The sequence below is a fragment of the Vidua chalybeata genome, chromosome 3 (assembly GCF_026979565.1).
Source record: "Vidua chalybeata isolate OUT-0048 chromosome 3, bVidCha1 merged haplotype, whole genome shotgun sequence".
In the NCBI taxonomy this organism is placed as follows: domain Eukaryota; kingdom Metazoa; phylum Chordata; class Aves; order Passeriformes; family Viduidae; genus Vidua; species Vidua chalybeata.
Window position 1 is genome coordinate 107,682,941 of NC_071532.1, and position 19,996 is coordinate 107,702,936.

General features: G+C 41.4%; 1 protein-coding gene across 2 annotated transcripts in view; it reads left to right on the top strand.

Annotated features, from left to right (window-relative positions):
- Positions 1 to 10,071: 10,071 nt before the first annotated feature.
- Positions 10,072 to 19,996, top strand: part of RCAN2 (regulator of calcineurin 2) — an 85,102-nt gene continuing 75,177 nt past the window's right edge. The window contains exons 1-2 of one of the 2 annotated variants that reach the window (XM_053939092.1): positions 10,072 to 10,130; positions 17,767 to 17,993. In XM_053939092.1, coding sequence (XP_053795067.1) covers positions 17,769 to 17,993 — 225 coding nt within the window. In that variant the 5' untranslated portion in view covers positions 10,072 to 10,130; positions 17,767 to 17,768. Of the gene's footprint in view, positions 10,131 to 15,095; positions 15,184 to 17,766; positions 17,994 to 19,996 lie in introns of those variants that run through there. The other variant, XM_053939091.1, reaches the window with a different exon arrangement.

Here is a 19,996-nt window from a genome sequence, read left to right on the forward strand (position 1 = left end):
CCCTGTTTCCTCACTCTGGGGTAATAATGACAATTACCTACTGCTGCAAATTCTATATGGCTTAAAAGCTGTAAGTGTTGCTCCCACTCATCAGAGCACTCCTGCCTGGTTATTGATAGCAATGGCTGTCTGGAAGGCTTTGGATAAGCTACACGTTTTCCTGATGTGTGCTACTGATAAATTACACTACTTGTAGAGTTACAGTCAAAACACTCAGCAGAAATATTTTATATCTCTTAATTCACAGATTTTAAGAGGATAATGAAACAGCTGTAATGTACAGTCTTCAGAAATACTTTGTTTTTAATGCAAAGCTTGGCATTTAAAGACTATGGTCAAGTTTCTTGTTGAGTGAAAAGACAACTTCCTTTCATAAAACCAACCCCTAAGGAGGAGCATTATTTAGAAGGCTGAGTAGGGCTGCCTGTGAGTAGGAACTACATCTATACTAACATTCCTAGCTGCACTTTTCCTGCTCTAGAGACAGTATACATCATCTTTCTGGCTTTGAAAAAGGTGAGTGAGGAAAGAGTGATGGTAAATGAGCAAATGATTGTCACATGGGATACTTTGCTTGAAGGCCCTAACATGGATTTTGGTTACAAAAACAAGAACTTCAGTGCTGGAGAGGAGATCCTACATCTCCCATCAATAGCACTGTAACAGCCCTGGCTGGGATTGCAAACAGCTCCTGATGAATTTAAGAGAGATCAGAGCTCTCCAATAGTAGAGGGGCCTTTGGAGCTTGCTGTGCCTTTTTACAGTGGACTGAAATGAAAACGAGCAGATTCCTAGCTGGAACAAGGTAGAACTACAGATTAGGAAATGGAATTGTTTTACCAAGCACTGAAATGACATTTCTACATGAATAGTCCTGACAACAAAATTGCCCATTTTTCCAATGTAAAAGCTCCTGCTCTGGAGTGTGTGCGCTCCTGGGGTAAAGGGAGGAGGAAAAGGCAACCTCATTACTTTTCAGGAATCTGCAAAACCTAAACCAGGAAAGTCTGAATATCTAAATTATCTATACGGGCATTCTGCTTCTATAAATTATCTATATGGGCATTCTACTTCTAGGTAGTCCACAAAGGCAGAAAATATCTTTTTTCTGAGTGCATTTCTCAGATCATGTAATCATAGCTGGGCAGAGAAATCTAAACCTAAGGAGGATCATGTTCTTTACAAAGCATAATTATGGAATAGAAAGACTTGGCATTCCCTTTTTTCCTGTGTCCTTGCTCAGAGGCAATTACCAGTGATTTCTGTGAAAATCTGACCCAAATAAGAGCCAAGAGAGGCTCTGTGGATGTGGTCCCTCAGCATTGCAAGTCCAAACTACTCTTGCTGTGGGATCTTGCACTGGTAAAGAAGGATCCAAGCTGAAGATGGGGCTCTGTTCACCTCTTCCCCTCAAAGGTCTCAATTGCCAGACTTGACTCTTTTGAATTAAACACACTGGATTCATAGTGTTGGTCTTTTAACTGCTGGCACAGATACATAGGCAGTCTCAAGGCACTGGCCTTTTAGCTGACCTTTATTCTGACAACCATCAATGCTCAGAAAAGCATTGTGTCCTTCTGTTTGCTTGAGGCCAGAAAATCAATTGATTTCCAGTATCATGACATGGCCCTCTGAATGTGATTCCCAGGTTAAAATGGATAAGCAGGTTGAGATGCTCAAAGAGTTCTGCTCTTTAAGTAGTTCACTAGAGCTGAAGATATTGCCTTTGATGCCCTTCTGCCCAAATCTTAATATTATAATTTACTATTTTAAGCTTGTGTATAGAACTGGAAAAATACACAGATAAAAAAGGATAATTACTAGGTGTTTCCAGGCATTAAAGCTGAGGTTTGGAGTTCCTTTTTCTGAGAAAATAAACCAAGGAATGTTTTACTATCTGAAAACCTGGCAACTGGTCTTTGCTTACCATGAAGTAAAATCAAACACCACTTTGTTAAAAGCCAGTTTCATCACAATGATCTAGTTGTTCCTTAAAATAATAAAGAGGCCTGAATCAGCAAGAGATGGTTTTATTATGTCCTTTGGGTATTAATCAATATATCCAGCTAAATTTTTCCAGCAGACTCTGGCCTTGCAGCTTGGTTCAGAGGTTTTGTGCACATTTACAGTTTGTACATTCAGGTGTATGGGTCTGTAGGAAATGAGTTCTCTACACATCCACAAGCCAGGAGAAATCCAGGTGCTTTGTTGCAATCATATCTGCCCTGAGCTGCCACACCCTGGGAAGGAACATTTATCCCTACACACAGAGATGTTCCAGCGTTGAGGCTGTCCTGCCTGCTGGGCTCTGAGCTCTCACAGCCTGGGAAGGTGCCATGCCACTGGATGTCACAGCCTGGGAAGGTGCCATGCCACCGGATGTCTTGGTGGGCTGGCTGAGCAGGACATTCATGGCACAGCAGGCTGCTCCCCAAGGTGGCCCTGGAGCAGTTGAAGGGCACAATTAGACTAGAGGCTCTCTTCATCTTTCCCTTTCATCTTCAATTTACTGTTCCATCCTCCCTAGGAACTTCAATAGTCCTCTTTTCCCCCTTCCCAGCTCAGCTGTAAACTCAGCTTACATTTTCCTTCAGGTTTTTTAAGACATCCAGGCTGCCAAATACCTGAAAAGCTTAACGCTGGAGTGCAACACTGCACGGGTAGGCCTGGCAGATCAGTGCCTCAGTAGGAGATAACTCCTGAATGGACTGGCTGTCCCTTCTGGAGCTGTGCCACACTGCTGGGAGAGCAGAAGGAGGGGGCAGATGTGGAAGGAGGACACTCCTTAGAGGTTGCTCTGATGCAGTGACTCAGTGCTGTGGAAGCTGTGACTGCCCAAAAATATCTGTGTCACCAAGACCATTTCCATTTTGCCATCCCCAGTACTCCCCTTTCACAAGACTGGCAGGACAGGGACCCTGGCAGTCACTGATGTGATCTCTAGAAAATCAGTGCTAAAATATATAAAAGCATTTATATAAATACAAGCATACTAAAAGATAAAGTGTGTAAACAAACTATGTCTTAGTAGAAGTATTGAAAAATTAAGTTTACACTTCTAGGCACAATTCAGGCTCAAAAATACAGTCTCAATTGTTACTTACCTGCTTGAGCTGCTTATTTTCCATTACCTGGATGTGTATGTGGTGTCATGCTGACTAATAACACAGCCTCCTGCTTCCCATGATACTCCAATTATGCCTTCAGTAGTCACTTAAAAGTGCCAGAATAATAAATGAAAATTTCAGAGAAGAAAGAAAAACATAAGAAGCCTGAAGATTATGGATCACACTTAAGGAGACTGAAACATTCAATTTTTTTTAATGCTCTCTCAATATAAACAAAGCTCCTTAAAATGACATTTTCAAAAGCCTTCCTGTGTCAATTTCCATAATTAAGCATAAAGATTAATAAAAGGCAAAGAAATCTCATACAGTGGACATCTCCATCAAATCTACCAAGCACTGCTTCAGAACTAGGGCTCCTAAATTCTGCTTCTCAACAATTAATAAACATTAATTATCACAATATTTGGTTTAGAGGAGTAAATTGTGTCTTGCAGTGAATTACACTCTGTGGCCTTCTAATTAGCACATATAAAAATAGAATTTCTAGTAGCTTTTTTGTTTTCTTAGTTGTTTACATTCTTAAGCAAATTAAATAATATATTCATAAGCTCAGTCTGTATTTAGATACCTAAATAAGCATCTTGATTTTTAAGAGCACCTACAACTCTGAGAGTCACACAGTGCTCCTGAAAACCAGGCCATTTATTTAGGTGTCTATATTTAGGTACATGAGTTTGAAGTGTTTGGCTTGAGGTCACATAGCTATGGCTCATTGCATTTTTTTATTTCCATTTGGGTCACAATGGGCAAGTAACTTCTAATAATTCTCATCACAAATGTAAGAAATAGCAGGAGAGGTGGTAAGAATTACTTACTAAAAACCATCATGATGTTTAGCACTTCCTGAAAATACATGGAGTTTCATTCATGGGGAATTAAAAACTAAGAAAGGTAGAAATCAGTGCATCAGAAAGGTAAGACAATGTTTTTAGAGACTAAACTTATATTGTGGTTGAACTGTGCTCATTTCCTGGATTGAATTTTCTGACATCTTTGTCATTGCCTCTATAACCTTGTGACCATTCTGACAGGCCAGATGTTTCAGCTTCTTGTAGTTTGACTGGGTAAATCCTAGAAACCAAGTGTTTCTACTTGTTAACACATGGCAGCAAACCACAATTTATTCTTGAGGAATTTGGGCTGACATCATCAGTCATGCTCTTGAACTGTGGCTACAACTCCAAGATTGCTTTTGAATTTGCACAGTAGCTTGTACAGGCCTTGACCTTAATGAACCAATTATGAACTAAACAGTCCAGGACTCTGCTGAGAGGACTTGGAAAAGGACATAAGGAGTTTTAAAAGAAATTTTAAAGAAACAAGGAACAAAACGAAAACCTTCTATTTCAGCATCCTCATTCAAATGTGACTATTTGCATCTGGCCATAATATTTCAGATCTGAGAGATGCACTTGTAGTGTAAGGATGTTGCTTGTTACAGTACAAAAGGTTTGTTTTTCTTTCTTGAAATGGAGATTGTTTTAAAAGTCAATGAAACCTGTTTTTCTCCTTGATCTATCATGCATGTAGGCTGAAAAAACATCTCTTGGTTAAAAATATTCCTTCAACAGAAATGGGGACGTGCCATTTTTGTTGTCTTTAAAGCAGAGGGTTAGCTATAAGATAGTGAAGTTCTGTTTTGTGGGACTTTATGATAGATAGGGAATTTTTGCAAAGTGAAATCAAAAAGCCCTTTATTTTTTTCCAACAGCTCTCACTCTCTGAAGTAGATGTTAAATGGAACGATTCTTTGTTCCTGTTCTGGTTGCCTTAAAAGACACAAGCTCCTTGTCTGACCTCTGTCTGCTCCTGAAGATGCTCAGAAACAACACGGATCTGCCAGGGAGGGGATTTAGGGAGCAACAGAGCCAAATGCAGGGGGTGCCCCACTGCAAAGGTGGGAATTCAGGGGTTCCAGAGCAGTGCCACAGGCTCTTATGGAATCACAGACTGGTTTAGGTTGGAAGGGATCTTAAGGATCATCCCATCCCATTCCATTCCCTGCCATGGGCAGGGACACCTTCCACTAGACAACTTTGTTCCAAGCCCCATCCAACCCAAACTTGAACACTTCCAGGGATGAGGCATCCACAGCTTCTCTGGGCAACCTGTGCCAGAGCCTCACCACCCTCATAGGGAAGAATTTCTTCCCAGTACTTAATTTAACCCTGCCTTCCTTCAACTTAAGGTCTTTTTCCTTGTTCTACCACTCTTTGTCCCTAATAAAAGTCCCTCTCCAGCTCTCTTGTAGCCCCTTTAGCTGCTGGAAGCCCTCTCTAGGACTCCACACTTGCCTGACCCCCACACAGCAGATTTGGAGGGAACAGACATCCCAGCTGCAGCATGTGCTTCCCTGCATATCCAGGCCCCCAAAGGAAACAGCTCTGCTCCACGATCAACCTGCTCGTGGAATAATGTGTACAAGGGCACTACAGGCACTGAAATTTTACAGCAGGTAGAGGATAGTCTCCTTTCCAGCAGGAATTTTTCATTTGTGCAATTATTATTCCTGTACCCAAAACGATGTAAAATGCTCTGTAGATACAAAGGAAGAAGAGCCAGTGTTTGCTTTGCACATTTTTGCTTTTCTCTGTAATATGTTGCAGCTAAGCTGCTCTGCAGTTGCTGAGCACACACAGACACTGGAGAGGTGTTGAGGCAATGTTGTCTCACTGCCCTGAGTGACTGGGTGATAAACCAGCAGATGAAGTTCAGCAGTGATAAGTGCAAAGCACAGGGGAAAAAATAACCCCAACCACACACACACAGACACTGGTTAGAGCACTGCAGATCTGGAGACGGAAGTGGAAAACCCTCTGGAAATGTCAGTGTGATGCTAGGAAGTGGTCAAAAAGGGGAACTGAATGTTAAGAATCAGTAGCTTCCCCATTAGATGATGAGGAGACCCCCATAGTCATAGGACTCTTTAGCCCAGATGCTCAGAGTTATTTGAAGTCCCTTGGCCAGACAGCTCTTGTCTATTCCAGACCTAGCAAAATTCAACAGTCATTTTAGCAGAATCAAGGTTTCAAAGTAGTGTTTTCTTGTAAAATTAGATAGGCTAGAGAGGATGGTGATAAAGTCTCCCAGTGAAAACAAGAGAAAACCACATGAAATTTAAAAAGGGATAGCTGTAGGGAAATCCAATTAAAGGCTAGAAAGTAATCACAGAAAGATGGAAGTAATCTAAAAGATGATCTTGTTCCAACCCCTTCCACTAGACACCTTCCACTAGACCAGGTTGCTCCAGTCTGGCCTTGAACACTTCCAGGGATGGAGAATCTACAGCTTCTCTGGGCAACCTGTGCCAAGGCTTCTATAGCTTCAGAGGGAAGAATTTCTTCCTAATATCTAATCTAAACCTGCCCTCTTCCTTCATCTTAAGTCAGTCCACCTTGTCCTATAATGATGGTGAGAAGATATAAACAATAAATTTACTGCCTCTATAACAAAGGAACAATTAAACAGGGATAAGACTTATTGGTTTTACACAGTGAAAAACTATCTTGTCACAGCACATTGTGGAAAGCAAAAAACACAAATGGGTTCAAAAAGAGTTAAAAACTCCTAGAGAACAGGACCACTGGTAGCTACTAAGTGAAGTAACTTAGATTCAACCATGAGTTCCAGAAATCCCTACCTTCCTACTTGCTGGAAGGTAAATAAGGTAAACTATCTACTCCTATAAGGTAAATAGGAGAACATAGAGCCTATTTTTACACTGATTTATTAAGCATCCAGTCTTGGCTGCTGGAGACAAAAGACAAAAGCTAGATGGATCCAACTGTGTTTTTTATGTTCTAAAAAAGTAACAGAAACAATCAAGATTATAATGCTGACAGAGTCATCATTAATTTTACTTGCTTTATCCATTCTAATCTCCAGACTCAGCCATTTGCAAGAAATCATAATCCAGATCTGGCCAAAGAATTTGGGATTATCCCAGTGAGCAGAAATGTAAAAGATGAAGTATTGACTTCTTCAGCATCTACAGATTTTCAGGTATTACTTACTTGTTTCTTCTAAAAAAGGGGAAATTGTCACCAGAATGTCTGCAAAGGCTGCAGGACTTGGCCAGGGTTTGTATGTTGATTATCAGAAATCAAGGTAACATTGTCAGGGGGCAAAATCTTTTGGTTACAGTGCTTCCGTTGTGTTGAAATTCTCAGTGTCTGCTTCAGCACACTTGAGAGGCCACTTTTGCTAACAGATTAAATCTGAAGATGGGAAGCAGGTGCAGACTGAAGATAATGAGCAGCTCAGGATTTGGAGGAGTCGGGCTAAGCCTGTGCTCTGGGATATCAGTAACAAACTCCCACTCAATTCTGTGGGATGAGCTCACAGCACTGCTTGTGGATCCTGCAAGTAGCAGCTGTTTTATCACCTCCTTTGGTATCCTTTCCAGAATTACAGCTTCCTCCAGGTTTTGGCACTCTGCAACTGCTTGGGCTGTGGGAAGGTGGCCACAGCCTTTAAGAGGCACAGGGTGCATGGCCTGAACCATGGGCTCTGGGGTGAAGGGTGGGACTCCACAAAGGACCTTCTCTCAATTGCTCTTATCCTATTATTTTTGCAACACCGTTTTTCCATGTCTAAACAATATATTATTTTGTGACCTTTCCTAATAGAAATCTTTAATGCTTATAACAGGGGATATTAAAATCCTGCAATTGCTGCCATTCTTACAATTATCTGCTTTGAAGGACATTTCACTGCAATCAGTGGAATTTAGGGGTTTTTCCCCTTCATCTTAGCAGTAGTGCCTGGATGCATATAAACCCAAAGTGCTGACCTTGGCTTTCCTGATTTTTCCTGACCAGGGGTTGGTTATCTTGCTTTCAAAACTGCAGGGATTCCTATTTTACCACAAGGAAAACATATGCTAGGGCAGCTTCATCACAATGAAAACATTCTTCCCAATATGAAAATTAATAAAAATTGAGACACAAGATACAGTTAAGAGGCTGGAGATAAGAAGACACAAGGAAATAGTATAACATAAAACGCAGGACAGAAAAAGCCCAGTGGATGCTCTTCCTACTCAGAATATTAAAATAACACATCATGCAAAGGGAACACACATAAATGGAGACAAAGGAAAATATCATACCAGGTTTAATTCCCAAAACAAAAACCAACAAGCAGATAATTTGATTTAAAACCTGATTAGTTTATATAGTGACATCTGTGGTTCCATAGCTTGCTTACTCTTCTGCACAATGCCTAAAGCTGTAAGATCATGGTCAGAGATCGATACTTTAAGCACAAGGACAAATCAATGAAAATAATAATTACTATTATAAGTTACCTATTATACATTTTAAAATAAAAGTAGAACTGAAGCAGAAACCCTGAAAGGGATCTAAACCAGATATGCATCAAGGCATAAGTCAGTCCTGAGTTAAGGGACCAGGAAGAAACTCTTCTGTTGCAAGTACAACAATCAGCATTGCTCTTTGCTGTCTGCAGAGATGAGGTGGGATTCACTATTGATTTCATTCTTCACACTATTTATTTTCAGCTATTATTGGAAAGTGCTGCTATAAATGGCACACATATTTTTATATATTTTTAACTAATGGAGAATTATTCCTTACATAGATTTTTATAGGGTATTTAATAATTACAGAGGAGTCTTCTAGTTCTTCATTACTCTCTATAGATTTTCAAAGCCATCTTTACAAAAGCCTATTTACATTTCTGTAGCACCCTATTGATTAAATCCCTTTGTATTACATTCCAAAGTGAAGAGACCACAGAAATCAGTGTTAGCCTCAGATGTGCAGCTGGAAGAGAGAAAATAGCCCTTCTTTTAATAAAACATGCCTTGGGGGCATCTGAGGGCTTTCTCTTCTTTTTAAAATCATGACCAGAATCAGCCTCTTTCCATTGTAAACGTGACTTTCCTTTAGAGCCCTGCAAGTGCTTCTTTTGGTCTGGCATCATCTGTACTGGGGAGATACCCCTGATTCACCTGTTAGCTTGAAGATCTGGCTCCGTCCCAGAAGGAGCTCACTCCAAAGGACAGTTTGGGTGTTGGTGGTCACAGGGGAACATGGTCTTGAGAGCTCTGTCCTCCAGAGTAATTAGGACCCCTGTAACATCACCACAGGAGGGCCCGAGGGGTTGTCACTAAAACCATGGCGAGGTGCCCTGGCACTGTGAGGATGTCCATCCCACCCACCTCTCCCCTACCTTATCCCATCACCCTTTCTCACTCCTATTTATCCCATCCCACCTCTCTCCTACCCCATCTCTCCTAACTTCCATTCCATTTCATTCCTTTCAACTCCATCCCATTCCATCCCACACCACCTCTTCCCTACCTTACCTTACTCCACCCATCCCACCCCTCTCCACTCCCATTCCAACCCATCCTGTATGTCCCTACCCCATCCCATCTTACCCCACCTCTCCCCTACCCTAAGCCATCCCATCCCACCCCACCTGACTTCACCCAATCCCGCCTCACCCTCAGGGTGGGGGCACCGACACCTTGAGGGAGAGCAGCTTTGCCACGAGAACACCAAACACTGCCTGGTTCCTACCGCTCCCTGTGTGCTCACCTGTGTCCCCTCACTACCCTGTGCCACTCACCTGCCCTGTGTCCCTCTCGCCTGTCCCCACACACCTGCCACTTGTCCTCGGTCATGCCTTGTGCCCACACATCCCCTGCCCGGCTCGCCTGGCCCCACACATCTGTCCCCGTACATCCCCCGTGCCCTGTCCCCGTCCCCTCACGGGCTCCGCCGGTCACCGATTCCCGGAGGGTCGCCGTGGGAGCTGGGGGCGTGGCCAGGGGTGTGGGAGGCGGGACCAGCGCCTCCTCGCATTCTCATTGGTGAAGCCTCCTGCCTGTTTAGGCGGAGACGTTGCTGATTGGGCCGCCCCGTCCTCCACCTTGGCGGGCGCGGCGCGGGCGGGCGCGGGGCGCTCTGAGGGAGCCTTGGGCGCGGAGTGAGGCGGACTCCGGGCGGGCAGGGAAGGGCGAACGAGCCGCAGGTAAGGGCACGGCCGCCTCCCCAAGGGCTCCTTCCCCGCCGGGGCTGCAGCGCTGTCCGGCAGACCTGGGTTATGCAACCGCCCCGTGGTCCTGCCCCGGCGCCGCGCTGCCCTCGGGGCTCCATCCACCCGCGGCTCTCGGGGCGCGGGGGATGCGCGGCGAGCCCGCGGCCGCCCCTCGGGAGGAATTGGGGCCGGGGCCGGTGTCTCCCACGATGGGATGCGGAGGAGCTCGTGAGGAAGGATGGGGAAGTGGGAAGGGGGTTTGCGGCCGTGCTGGGAGCAGCAGGTCGGGGTGGCAGCGATGCGGACCCGGACCGGGCGCTCGGGCAGGGCTGCGCCGGGAGTCCTGTGAGAGAGGCTCTTCTCGGGATGCTTTAAACTTGGCTGCTGTAGCCGAAGAGGAATGGCTCTGAAGTGAAGGAAGGTTGGTTTAGATTAGATATGAAAGAATAAGTTCTTTACTGTGAGGCTGGTGAGGCACTGGCACAGGTTGCCCAGAGCAAATGTGAATACCCCATCTCTGGAAGTGTCTAAGGCCAGCTTGTACGGGGCTTGGAGCAGCCTGGGATAGTGGAAGGTGCTCCTGCCTATGGCAGGGGGTTGGAACGGGATGGTTTTTAATATCCCTTCCAACCCAAACCATTCTGTGATTCAGTGATCCCAAGCCAATATCATTTGATGCTTATGTAATAACATAGCTCTCCAAACTTGCTTTTTTTTTTTTTTTTTTTTTTTTTTTTTTTTTTTTTTCCCCCTCACCTCTCCTATATTCTTTTGTATCTCTTTAAAATATTGTGTTCCTTTATTTCTTGAGTTTGGAGTTTAATGAAGGTTCCTAAAAACAAATGTATGATAAGTTTGTACAGCTGAAAGAAATCATATAAATGGGATTTGTAGTTTAATCAGGGGTTATACTTTACACCAGCTTCTGTCTTTGGTTTTCAAGTTTTGCCCTTGGAAATGGTTTGGTCTTTTAGCTACTTAGAGTGGCTGCCCTGATGAAAAGGAAAACTCCTATTCTATGAAAATACATTATTAGTGTAAAGAAACTGCTGCATTTATCTTGTAGTGAAGCTAAATGATATAGTTACCCGTCATCCTTGTACAGATGGAAGTCTGAATACTGTGAGAATATAAAGCATTACAGAAAACTGCTAACAGATCTCAGTAAACAAGGACAGAAGAAGATTTTCTGTAGATGATCATCTCTGTTAACTAGTCTTTGGTACCTTTAACAGCAGGATGTGTCCTGTCCTCCTTAAACTTCTGAGAAGTTGTCGGGTGTGGGATTCAGTTTGTCTGTCCCCTTCCAAGTATTGTAGTTTGTGTTCAGATTCAGTAGCTTGGTTTGTCATTGTGTTGAAAACGTGTGCCATTAATTAATTAATTTATAAATTACTTGATTGTGCTAGCAGGAAATCTTTTTAGAGGAGGAAACTTTTAAATGTTATTCCAAGTCATCATTGTGCCCTGAGTGTCTTCTGGGAGTTAAGCCCTGTGAATGGTTCCTGTTGCAGGTAGCTCTAGGTGAGATACAGGGCACAGTTCTGAATTTCAGGTTACAAGCTGGAGGTTTGCTGAACGAGTGTGCCACTGACCCCTGTGTGAGGTGACAGCTCTGGCTGAAGGCCGGTGACGCTCTAATGCTGTGTGCCCCTTATGAAACGGGCTTGCTTTAAATAGATTAGCATAGAGGCCAAGTGAAGGTGATCAGGAGGCTTGTTCTGGTTTCTTTGTGTTTGAGGAGGGTTTTGGGTTTTTCTTTTTTGTTCTTTGAATACCTTAATGTTGCCATGGTTACTGTAGTGCCCAACTGATTGAAGCTCAGCTTCTTGACTCTAAGAATGGCACAGGAAATCTTCACACCTGGCATTGGCTGCTCCAAAGTATCACCTTCCTGTGGTGCAGTGGCACTGGAGTTTTGGCTTGGTAGGGTTCACCAGTGCCTCCTGGATTGTCTTCTCCAGTGCTGGAGATGAAGGTGCTCAGCAAGGCAATGCCAGATGAGTCCCTCTGTGGTCACAGGATACATCCCTGATGTGGGAGGCACAGCTGAACATTCAGTGTGATGTGCATGTCTTGGACTGCTTGAGCTGACCAGTCCTGCTTTAGAGGAATAAAACTGAATAGTCCCTTTGGATGTTAAAAGCTTCCAAAAATAGTTCCCAAGTCTCAGCTAAATTTAATGCGGCTAGAATGTCAATAGAAAGGATTAGAACATTTGGGATTTGCACCAGTTAGCATTTAGAAAAAAAAAATAAAATCCTCTTCCTCATATCTGCCACTTTTGTAAGAGGAAAAGTGGAGATTGGCACTACTTTTGTGTGGTGCTAACCCAACTAGAGCTCAAATGTGAGTGGACTTCCCTGTGCTGGTAATTTTGATTCCTGTAAGGGAATTTGCCCAGGTGGGAGATCAGGGTGACGGCTGTGGGAGGGGGTCACTATAGTCCTTGTTGCTTTTGAGGCTGCAAAGGTTCATTAATCCTGTCATGTGTGGTCCAGTTCTGCTCTTTCTAATTAAGTAAAAAGCCTCTATTTAAGTCCATAGGAGCTTTCCACGGTGAAGAATTAGCACCATTAAAAATAATGCTCATCTCCAGTGTTCATTGTGGAATGAACTTCCAGTAAGTTACTCTGTGACCTTCCCTGATACATTTGTGCTTTCTGACAGAGCCTTTGGTGTGGAGCCAGTTGGATTCAGCAGGAGATGCAGCCCTAGGCTGACACCACTGGAATTGATGGCTCTGCTACTGTAAAATCAGTGACTATTTTAAGTAAAAAAATTGTTCTTTCAGTAAAATCTTATTCACTGGGTTTGATTTCTCCCCTCTTGCCTCTCCCCTGTCTTTGAATTATGGTAAAAATTGCTTTATTTGGGCTGGTTTTTCTTTCAGTAGAAGCCAAGATAGAATCCCTACACTTCTCCTGGACCCTTCTACAAAAGCAACTGCAACTTTTCTTGCTTTGTTTTTTTTCTCCAAATTTTCTTAATTCCTGCAGATTATGGTTTCCAGGTTTGCACTCAGGACTCAATAATACTTCTAGTTTATAGTGATTATATTTAAAGCTTCTATTTGTAATGTTTTGTTTGCTTTATTCTATTTTTAGGCATGTTGTTTGTCATGGCAAGCAGTGTTTAATAAAAAAAAAGTTAAGTTTCCTAGTGATTTCAAGAGATGTGTGCCTGTTTCTTGATGTCCCTCAGGGATTCTTTTTAAAAACTCTAAAGACAGGGAAATGTTCACCAAGGAAATGCCTTATTAGTTTCCATTTAAAAAGTGGATAAATCTATAAATGCTCAGTGATATAGAAGGCATTGGTCCATTCAGACACTTCATGTCCTCAAATTGTCTTAATTCAATACAGTTTCTGCTGAAGGTTTTGGCTCTGCAGGGATCTGACTTCATGAGAAGATGTACATCTTTACCCTTTCAGTTTTATACTGAAAAATAAGTGTAATTTTTCAAAGAGAAACTTCAGTGAGTTACTGTTGTTTTCCAGTGAATATAATTTTCTGCTGGCCTCTGTTAATTTTAATTAGAGGTGTACTGTGTCTAAAAATAGTGAGGTAACAGAATGAACTCAGAGCTCCCACTTGGAATCTCTACAGAGATTTTGGTCACAGTGTCTCCAGTGCTGAACACTGACATGACCTGATCTCTGCCAGTGGGAAGGGTGTTTGCCTTGTGTTTGGAGCCATCCCAGATTAGAAACCTTTGCATGCCTGGACCATGGGAGGAGAAATTTAAAGTAATCCACATCAGAGTGAAGTGATGTCTAGGATCTGGGAGGGAAGTGGCTGCTGTGGTTCTCCAAAAGTGCAGCACTCTTGAGGTTCTCATTCTGTGGGATGCATTAAAGTTGAGGGTCCAAACCTTACACTAAATTCAGAAATAACACAGATAACATTCAGGTGTGCTTTAAATAAAGGGAATAAATGGATGTGGCAAGTGCTCAGCTTTAGCTGGGGTTACATGAAGTTGTTTGGCTCAGGTTTGAATCTGCCTCAGTGTCTCAGACTTTTCAGGGGAACAATCCTGACAGAGTTTGCTGTCATGATCCCAGGTAAGATTTTGGATAATTTAGCATCAATATTAGTTCTGGATAGTGTCTATATTAGTGTATATATATTTTTTCTAATGGCATTGCCATTTTTAAAAATTCTGTATGGCAACTTCTGGTATCTGAAGTATTTGTAAAATCTGATTTGGGAAGGGAGAAGCAAATATATAACTTGATCTCAACTCATTGCATTTTAAAAGGAAGGTAAGTACAGTTTACTGTTATGTAGGTGGTTTTTTTTTTGGGCTTTTTTTTTTTTAATCTAAAAAGGATCCTAAGGGGAGGAAGTTAACTAATTTTTTCAGAAGCTGTGGAAAGGAGCTTTAACATATAAACGGGAATGTGATCCAGTGATTGTATTATCGTAACATAAAAGATTACTTTTAATTGGGCTTATTTTATATGGAAATCCAGTTCATGGATGATACATGACTTAGAGTTAATTGTTTTAAGAGATTTGAAATGTAAATTCTTTTTTTCTTAATTAGTTGCATAATTGGAAAGAGAATATTTTTTTTTTGTCAGAGGACTACCTGAAGTGGCTAAGTAATTTCAAAGAAGCCACAAAACACTGCCAACAACATAATACCTGAGCCTTAAGGTTTAAGAGACATAACAAAGGATATGTAGTTATGATTTTTTACATATATATATAATATATATGTACATTTTTTAATGTGTAGCATTATTCATAATATGGAAGAATGTCAGATTTCCATCTTATGCCTGAGGATAACTTCTGATTGAAGTCTGCTAACAAATGTTGATTCAGTATATTTGTTCCTGTGATTATCATTGAGCTTAGGCTCATAGGCAGTTTATTTCTCTTGGGGAACAGGTATGTATTTTCTTAGGTTTCTGTTTTAACTGTGGTGCTGTGCTTTCTATGCAGTGCATGGCAAAGGAGAATCTGTGAAACAACAGTCACTCCATACAGGTGTTCTTAACCATCCCATCATAAATTGGGCAGAGGATTTAAGAATCAGGTATAAGTTAACTTGCTAGTGGAAGAAACACTAATCAGAACTCTGGGTGTATCTTAAGAGTAGAAGATGCCTGTGCAAGCACAGACACCTGCAAGTCTGGGAGAAGAGCTGGCCAAGAGCCTGTGAGACAGTGACTTTCTTAAAAAGACTTGGCCAATACCCAAGTCCCACTGGGCAAAAACATCTCAATAATTGGCTGAAAAAAAAAAGAATCAAGCTTTTCCTATCCAAGAGCTCTAGCAGAGCGAGACTACTGCCACATGATGTAAATATTTATTATTTTCTCATCCTGGCTGCTGCAGCATATGTTCATTTTGTTATTGGTTAAAAACCTGAGCTTTGTGGTTGTAACTTAAAATCCTGTTCTGTTTTGTTGTTTGTCATGATGTTTTTGCTGAATTCCTAGCTTAAAAGCTTTCCTATGTAGTACTTTATTATAATATGGCTCTCCAGGAGAGAAAAATAAACAACTGTTTAGTGAGGAAACCTATAGACTTTTCTGACTTCTGTCAATAGTTTGAGATTCTTTGCTTCTCTGCAAATAAGCTTTGTTATGCCTTGGGAAAGGAGGTATGAAACTTGTTAGCTTTAACATTCATAATCCAGATTCCTACAACTTTAGCATGTCCAGTGTAACTCTCAGATGGTCAGTGTCTTCCCTGGCTGCAAATTGTTTGCCTGTTGTAAATTAAATTCTTCCCACAGCCTGGCACAAATCTGCTCTGCCATGTAAATTGTGTTTTGTAACACACTGGGCTTGAGGTTCATTTCCATAAACCTAATGACACAGGCTAGACATGATGACAAACATGCTTAGAGATGATTGTTTTTGGAGGAGATGATTTATTAAAGGTTTTTGCTAGAGAAAATACTGCATTCTGATGTGAAGTTTCTGGCTGCTATGAGGATTTCTTTGCAGTATTTCCCTGGATGTGTTTACCATGAAATGTGCAGTAACACAAAGCTTAAGTGAGTTGGTTCAAATACCAGAAGCAATGTTGCTGTGATGGTGAGCTCTCCTACACTAACGTGTACTGTTGAACTTGTGGCCATCTCTTCTGACATTTGTTCAAGCTTCTTCTTTCCAATTAGAATTTAATTTCTAAACTGAAATTAGTTGGAGGTGGTTGTGCTAGTATTGAGCTGAGCTGCTGAAAGTGTGTATTTGATAGCCTGAAAACCCATCCTCAGGTTAACACAGTACTTTTGAGCATGGCTTCAGCTTGTGTACTTGAGAACTTCTGTCATTAGCCCTGAGACTCCAGCAATAACAATTACTGATATTTCCATAACCTTATGTTATGGAATGATGTGATCTGTCATCATCCAAATCTCATTTCAGAGCAGAGGTTATATGAAAGGCACAGCCATGGCAAATTAGCTCCATAATTTAGCTTTACTGAGATTAAGTGTAATAAACCCATATGGTTTAATTTTGGACAGCAGTTCTATATAGTGTGTTTGAGCTAATATTTACAGCTATTTATAGAGAATAGCAAGTATGCAAGAGAGCAAGGGCAGAGCAGAACAGATGAGCACACTGAGTTTATGTAACTCTAAATGCTTGTGCTAGAAGGAAAAGCAGTTAATGATTGCATATTGTTATTGAAAGAAACAAATAAAAGGGAATAGATTATTATCCAGTAAACTTCTACTTAACTTACGGGGGCTCTGTAGATGCAATAGGTTGATGTCTACTAAGGACTGCTAAATACCTGATTTGATACTAATTAACATACTGATCATTAATTGGACCTTGACTTACTCCTCTTGGCTGGCATGAAGGTTTCTCTCATAACAACAGTTGTGATACCATTTAGTGTATGGGCTCATTATGTGTGCCCATCATTTTGTATGCCTTAAAATTACCTTTCTATTCTGATGCATTTGGGATAAAGGCTCCAAAATCAGCAGGACTTTCCTAAAAGTGCTGAAAGTCATCTTGAGTCTACTCTTCCCTTAACTTTATTTGCTTCCTGGCATGATTAAGATGCAAAGAAATTGGGCTTTGAAAACCAGCCTAAGTTCTGTATTTAAACTGTAGGAAAAATTGGATGTGTTCTATGTAGCAGAGATGTGTCTTGGCTTTTGATGATGCTGTGTTCATGCTCCTTTCCATAAGGGTCTTTTTTTTTTTTTCTTGAAGCCTGGTTTAAATTGCAAAGTTATTTTTGAAGTTCTTCTTACCCTGAGCATTTTGCTTCCTGAGCTAGCGGTAGACTCAAAAGCACCAGCAACCTTCCCATTAACAAACATGGTTCTCTTAAACCCAAATACAGCGCAGTGTTTTCTCATAGGGGAAGGGGCCCTTAAGTAATGTCTCTGAAGCTTGTGTTCAGAGGCTTGTACTGGTATGTTTAGGCCTTTTCTGTGCTAATAAATGAAGTTAAAGTCCCTGTTTGAACCTTGGTGAGACTGGTCTTAGTGCCCTGTGTCAGAGGCCAGTTGTTGCCTTGAAATAGTGTGAAATTTATTTTCTACAAACGGAAACACCAGACTTAAGAATCTCAGGGTTACCTTGTAGATGTGGAATGTTTAAATACTTTATGTAACTGAGTGATGTTATCTTCTCTGTGCTGCCAGGGATGAGGGGAGATTCTTACTTCTTTGGAATGTGGGGCCTTGGCCAGTATGGCTGCATCCCAGAGGATGGAGGACACTTCCTACTCTACTCCATCAATGGAGACAACGGCCTAAAGAGATGCTTTGCAGAGGAGGATTTTCATGAAATAATTGATTTCAACGATCTCCCAAATTCTCTCTTCGCCTGTAATGTTCACCAGTCCGTGTTTGAGGATGAGGACAGTAAGGTACAGTGTCTGTTTCCAAATTTTCCCTGTAAGAGAAACCTATGCTTTATATCTGTTTATTGTTGTCAGTGAAACAGTTTCATCTGTTTCATGCAAAGAAACTTGATCACAAATATGATTTCTTTCTAAGGTGACAGCAGCATTCTGCTTTGATGTATATTTCAAAAGCTTAAAAAGGCTTTTTGTCAGCTGAGGTCAACAAAAAAAATTTTTTTTGGTTGTTTTTTTTTTTTTTTTTTTTTTTTTTTTTTTTTTTTTTGTTTTGTTTTTTTTGTTTGGTTTTTTTTTTTTTTTGTTGAGATTTGCAGAATACTGAAATGGAGGTTTGTGTCTTCATGGCAGCCTTGGCTGCAGGGATGGTGGAAATAGCAAAGTCAAACATGTGATGGCTGCTCCTGCTTGCTGATCACAGATCACTGAGATTGGAGGCTGCCTTTCTGTATTTTCTCACAGAATTAGAGAATCCTTAGGTTGGCAAAGACCTTTAAGGTTGAGTCCAACCATTAGCCCAGCATTGCCAAGCCCACCACTAAACTGTGTGCAAGTGCCACATGTACACATCTCTTAAACCCCTCCAGGGCTTGTGACTCAACCCCTTCTCTGGGCAGACTGTTCCAATGCTTGACAATCCTTTTGGTGGATAATTTTTTCCTAATATCCAAGCTAAACCTCCCCTGGCATGCCTTGAGACCTTTTCCTTATGTCTTACTGATTGCTAATTTGGATAAGAGACCACCACCTGCCTCACTCCAACCTCCTCTCATGTACTTGTAGAGAAGAGAGATAAGGTCTGATGTGTTTTAAGTTATCTGTAATACTGTGTTCTCACTCTCATTCACTTCAGAATTTCTAGATAAAAACACATGAGAAACTTCATGAAAATATTTTGAACTCTGCAATTAATCTAAAACAACATTGAGAACAACATGGTCTAAAGACAATAACAAAAAAGCAACTCTTGCAGGAAGCATTCAGTTTCTGTTTCTCATTCTAGTATTATTTCTGACTGAGACTTCAAGAATATAAAAGTGATAGCTTGGGGCTTTATTATCTGATTAAATGAGTCTGAGCTAATTGTTATAGGCACATCTCAAGCTACTTGAGTGTTCTGTTCAGAATTTTCAATTCAGAAACAAGCTGGCAGTGGTACAGTGGGTTTTGCCTGAAACTGTCTGAGGTATCCAGATAAAACTACAAAATCACTGGGACCAGAGCTGGCCAGAATGGACAAAGATTTTTTAGTGGGGGGATTGCCAGATAAAAGAGGAATAAAACAAGACTTCTAAGGATACAGGCTCCCATTAAAGGTACCGAAAGTGATGTCTGGTGAGGCTGTATAAGTGGAATTATTTGGGTTTAGTTCTTTAGGCATTTTTGTCTTCTGTAATAATGTCTTGTGTATGTTTCAGTAATATAGGTTAGTGCTGCAATATGAGCTTTAAAGTGGGCATTTATATATTACAAATTCTACACTCTAAATTGCAATTTTGAAAAACAGTTCCCTATTTTATTGAACAGGCCTTTTGCTAATAAGTATCTTGCATTTACATTCTGCCATTTTCCAGAATTTTCTCACCATCTGGTAATGAACTTGACTAAAGCTGAAGGTCCCTGAAAGTGCAGTTTTAAAGGAACAAAACAGAAGCCCACCTGGAAGTAGAGACTATCTCTCTTTACCCTGCAGAGATTCTATCCCCACTCCTGAGCTTTCCCTTTTGAGAGCTGCATTCTGGTATTTAGCTGATGGCTTAGTTAGAAAATGGATTGGATGATTATGTAAGTATGTGGGATAGCAATCCCCAAAGACTTGCAGGACTTAAGGATGTGGCTTAAGAATAGCAGCTGGGTTGTGGAGGTGGATGTTCTGTGCCACGTGCGGGTCTGTAAACGCCCTGTGCATGCTGTGGGTTGGAGCTCTGTTTGCAGGTAAGTGGTTACTCCTCTAAGTCTCTATTTAACGAGATGAGATTACCTTCTGATTTTGCATTAAATCCAAGAACCTG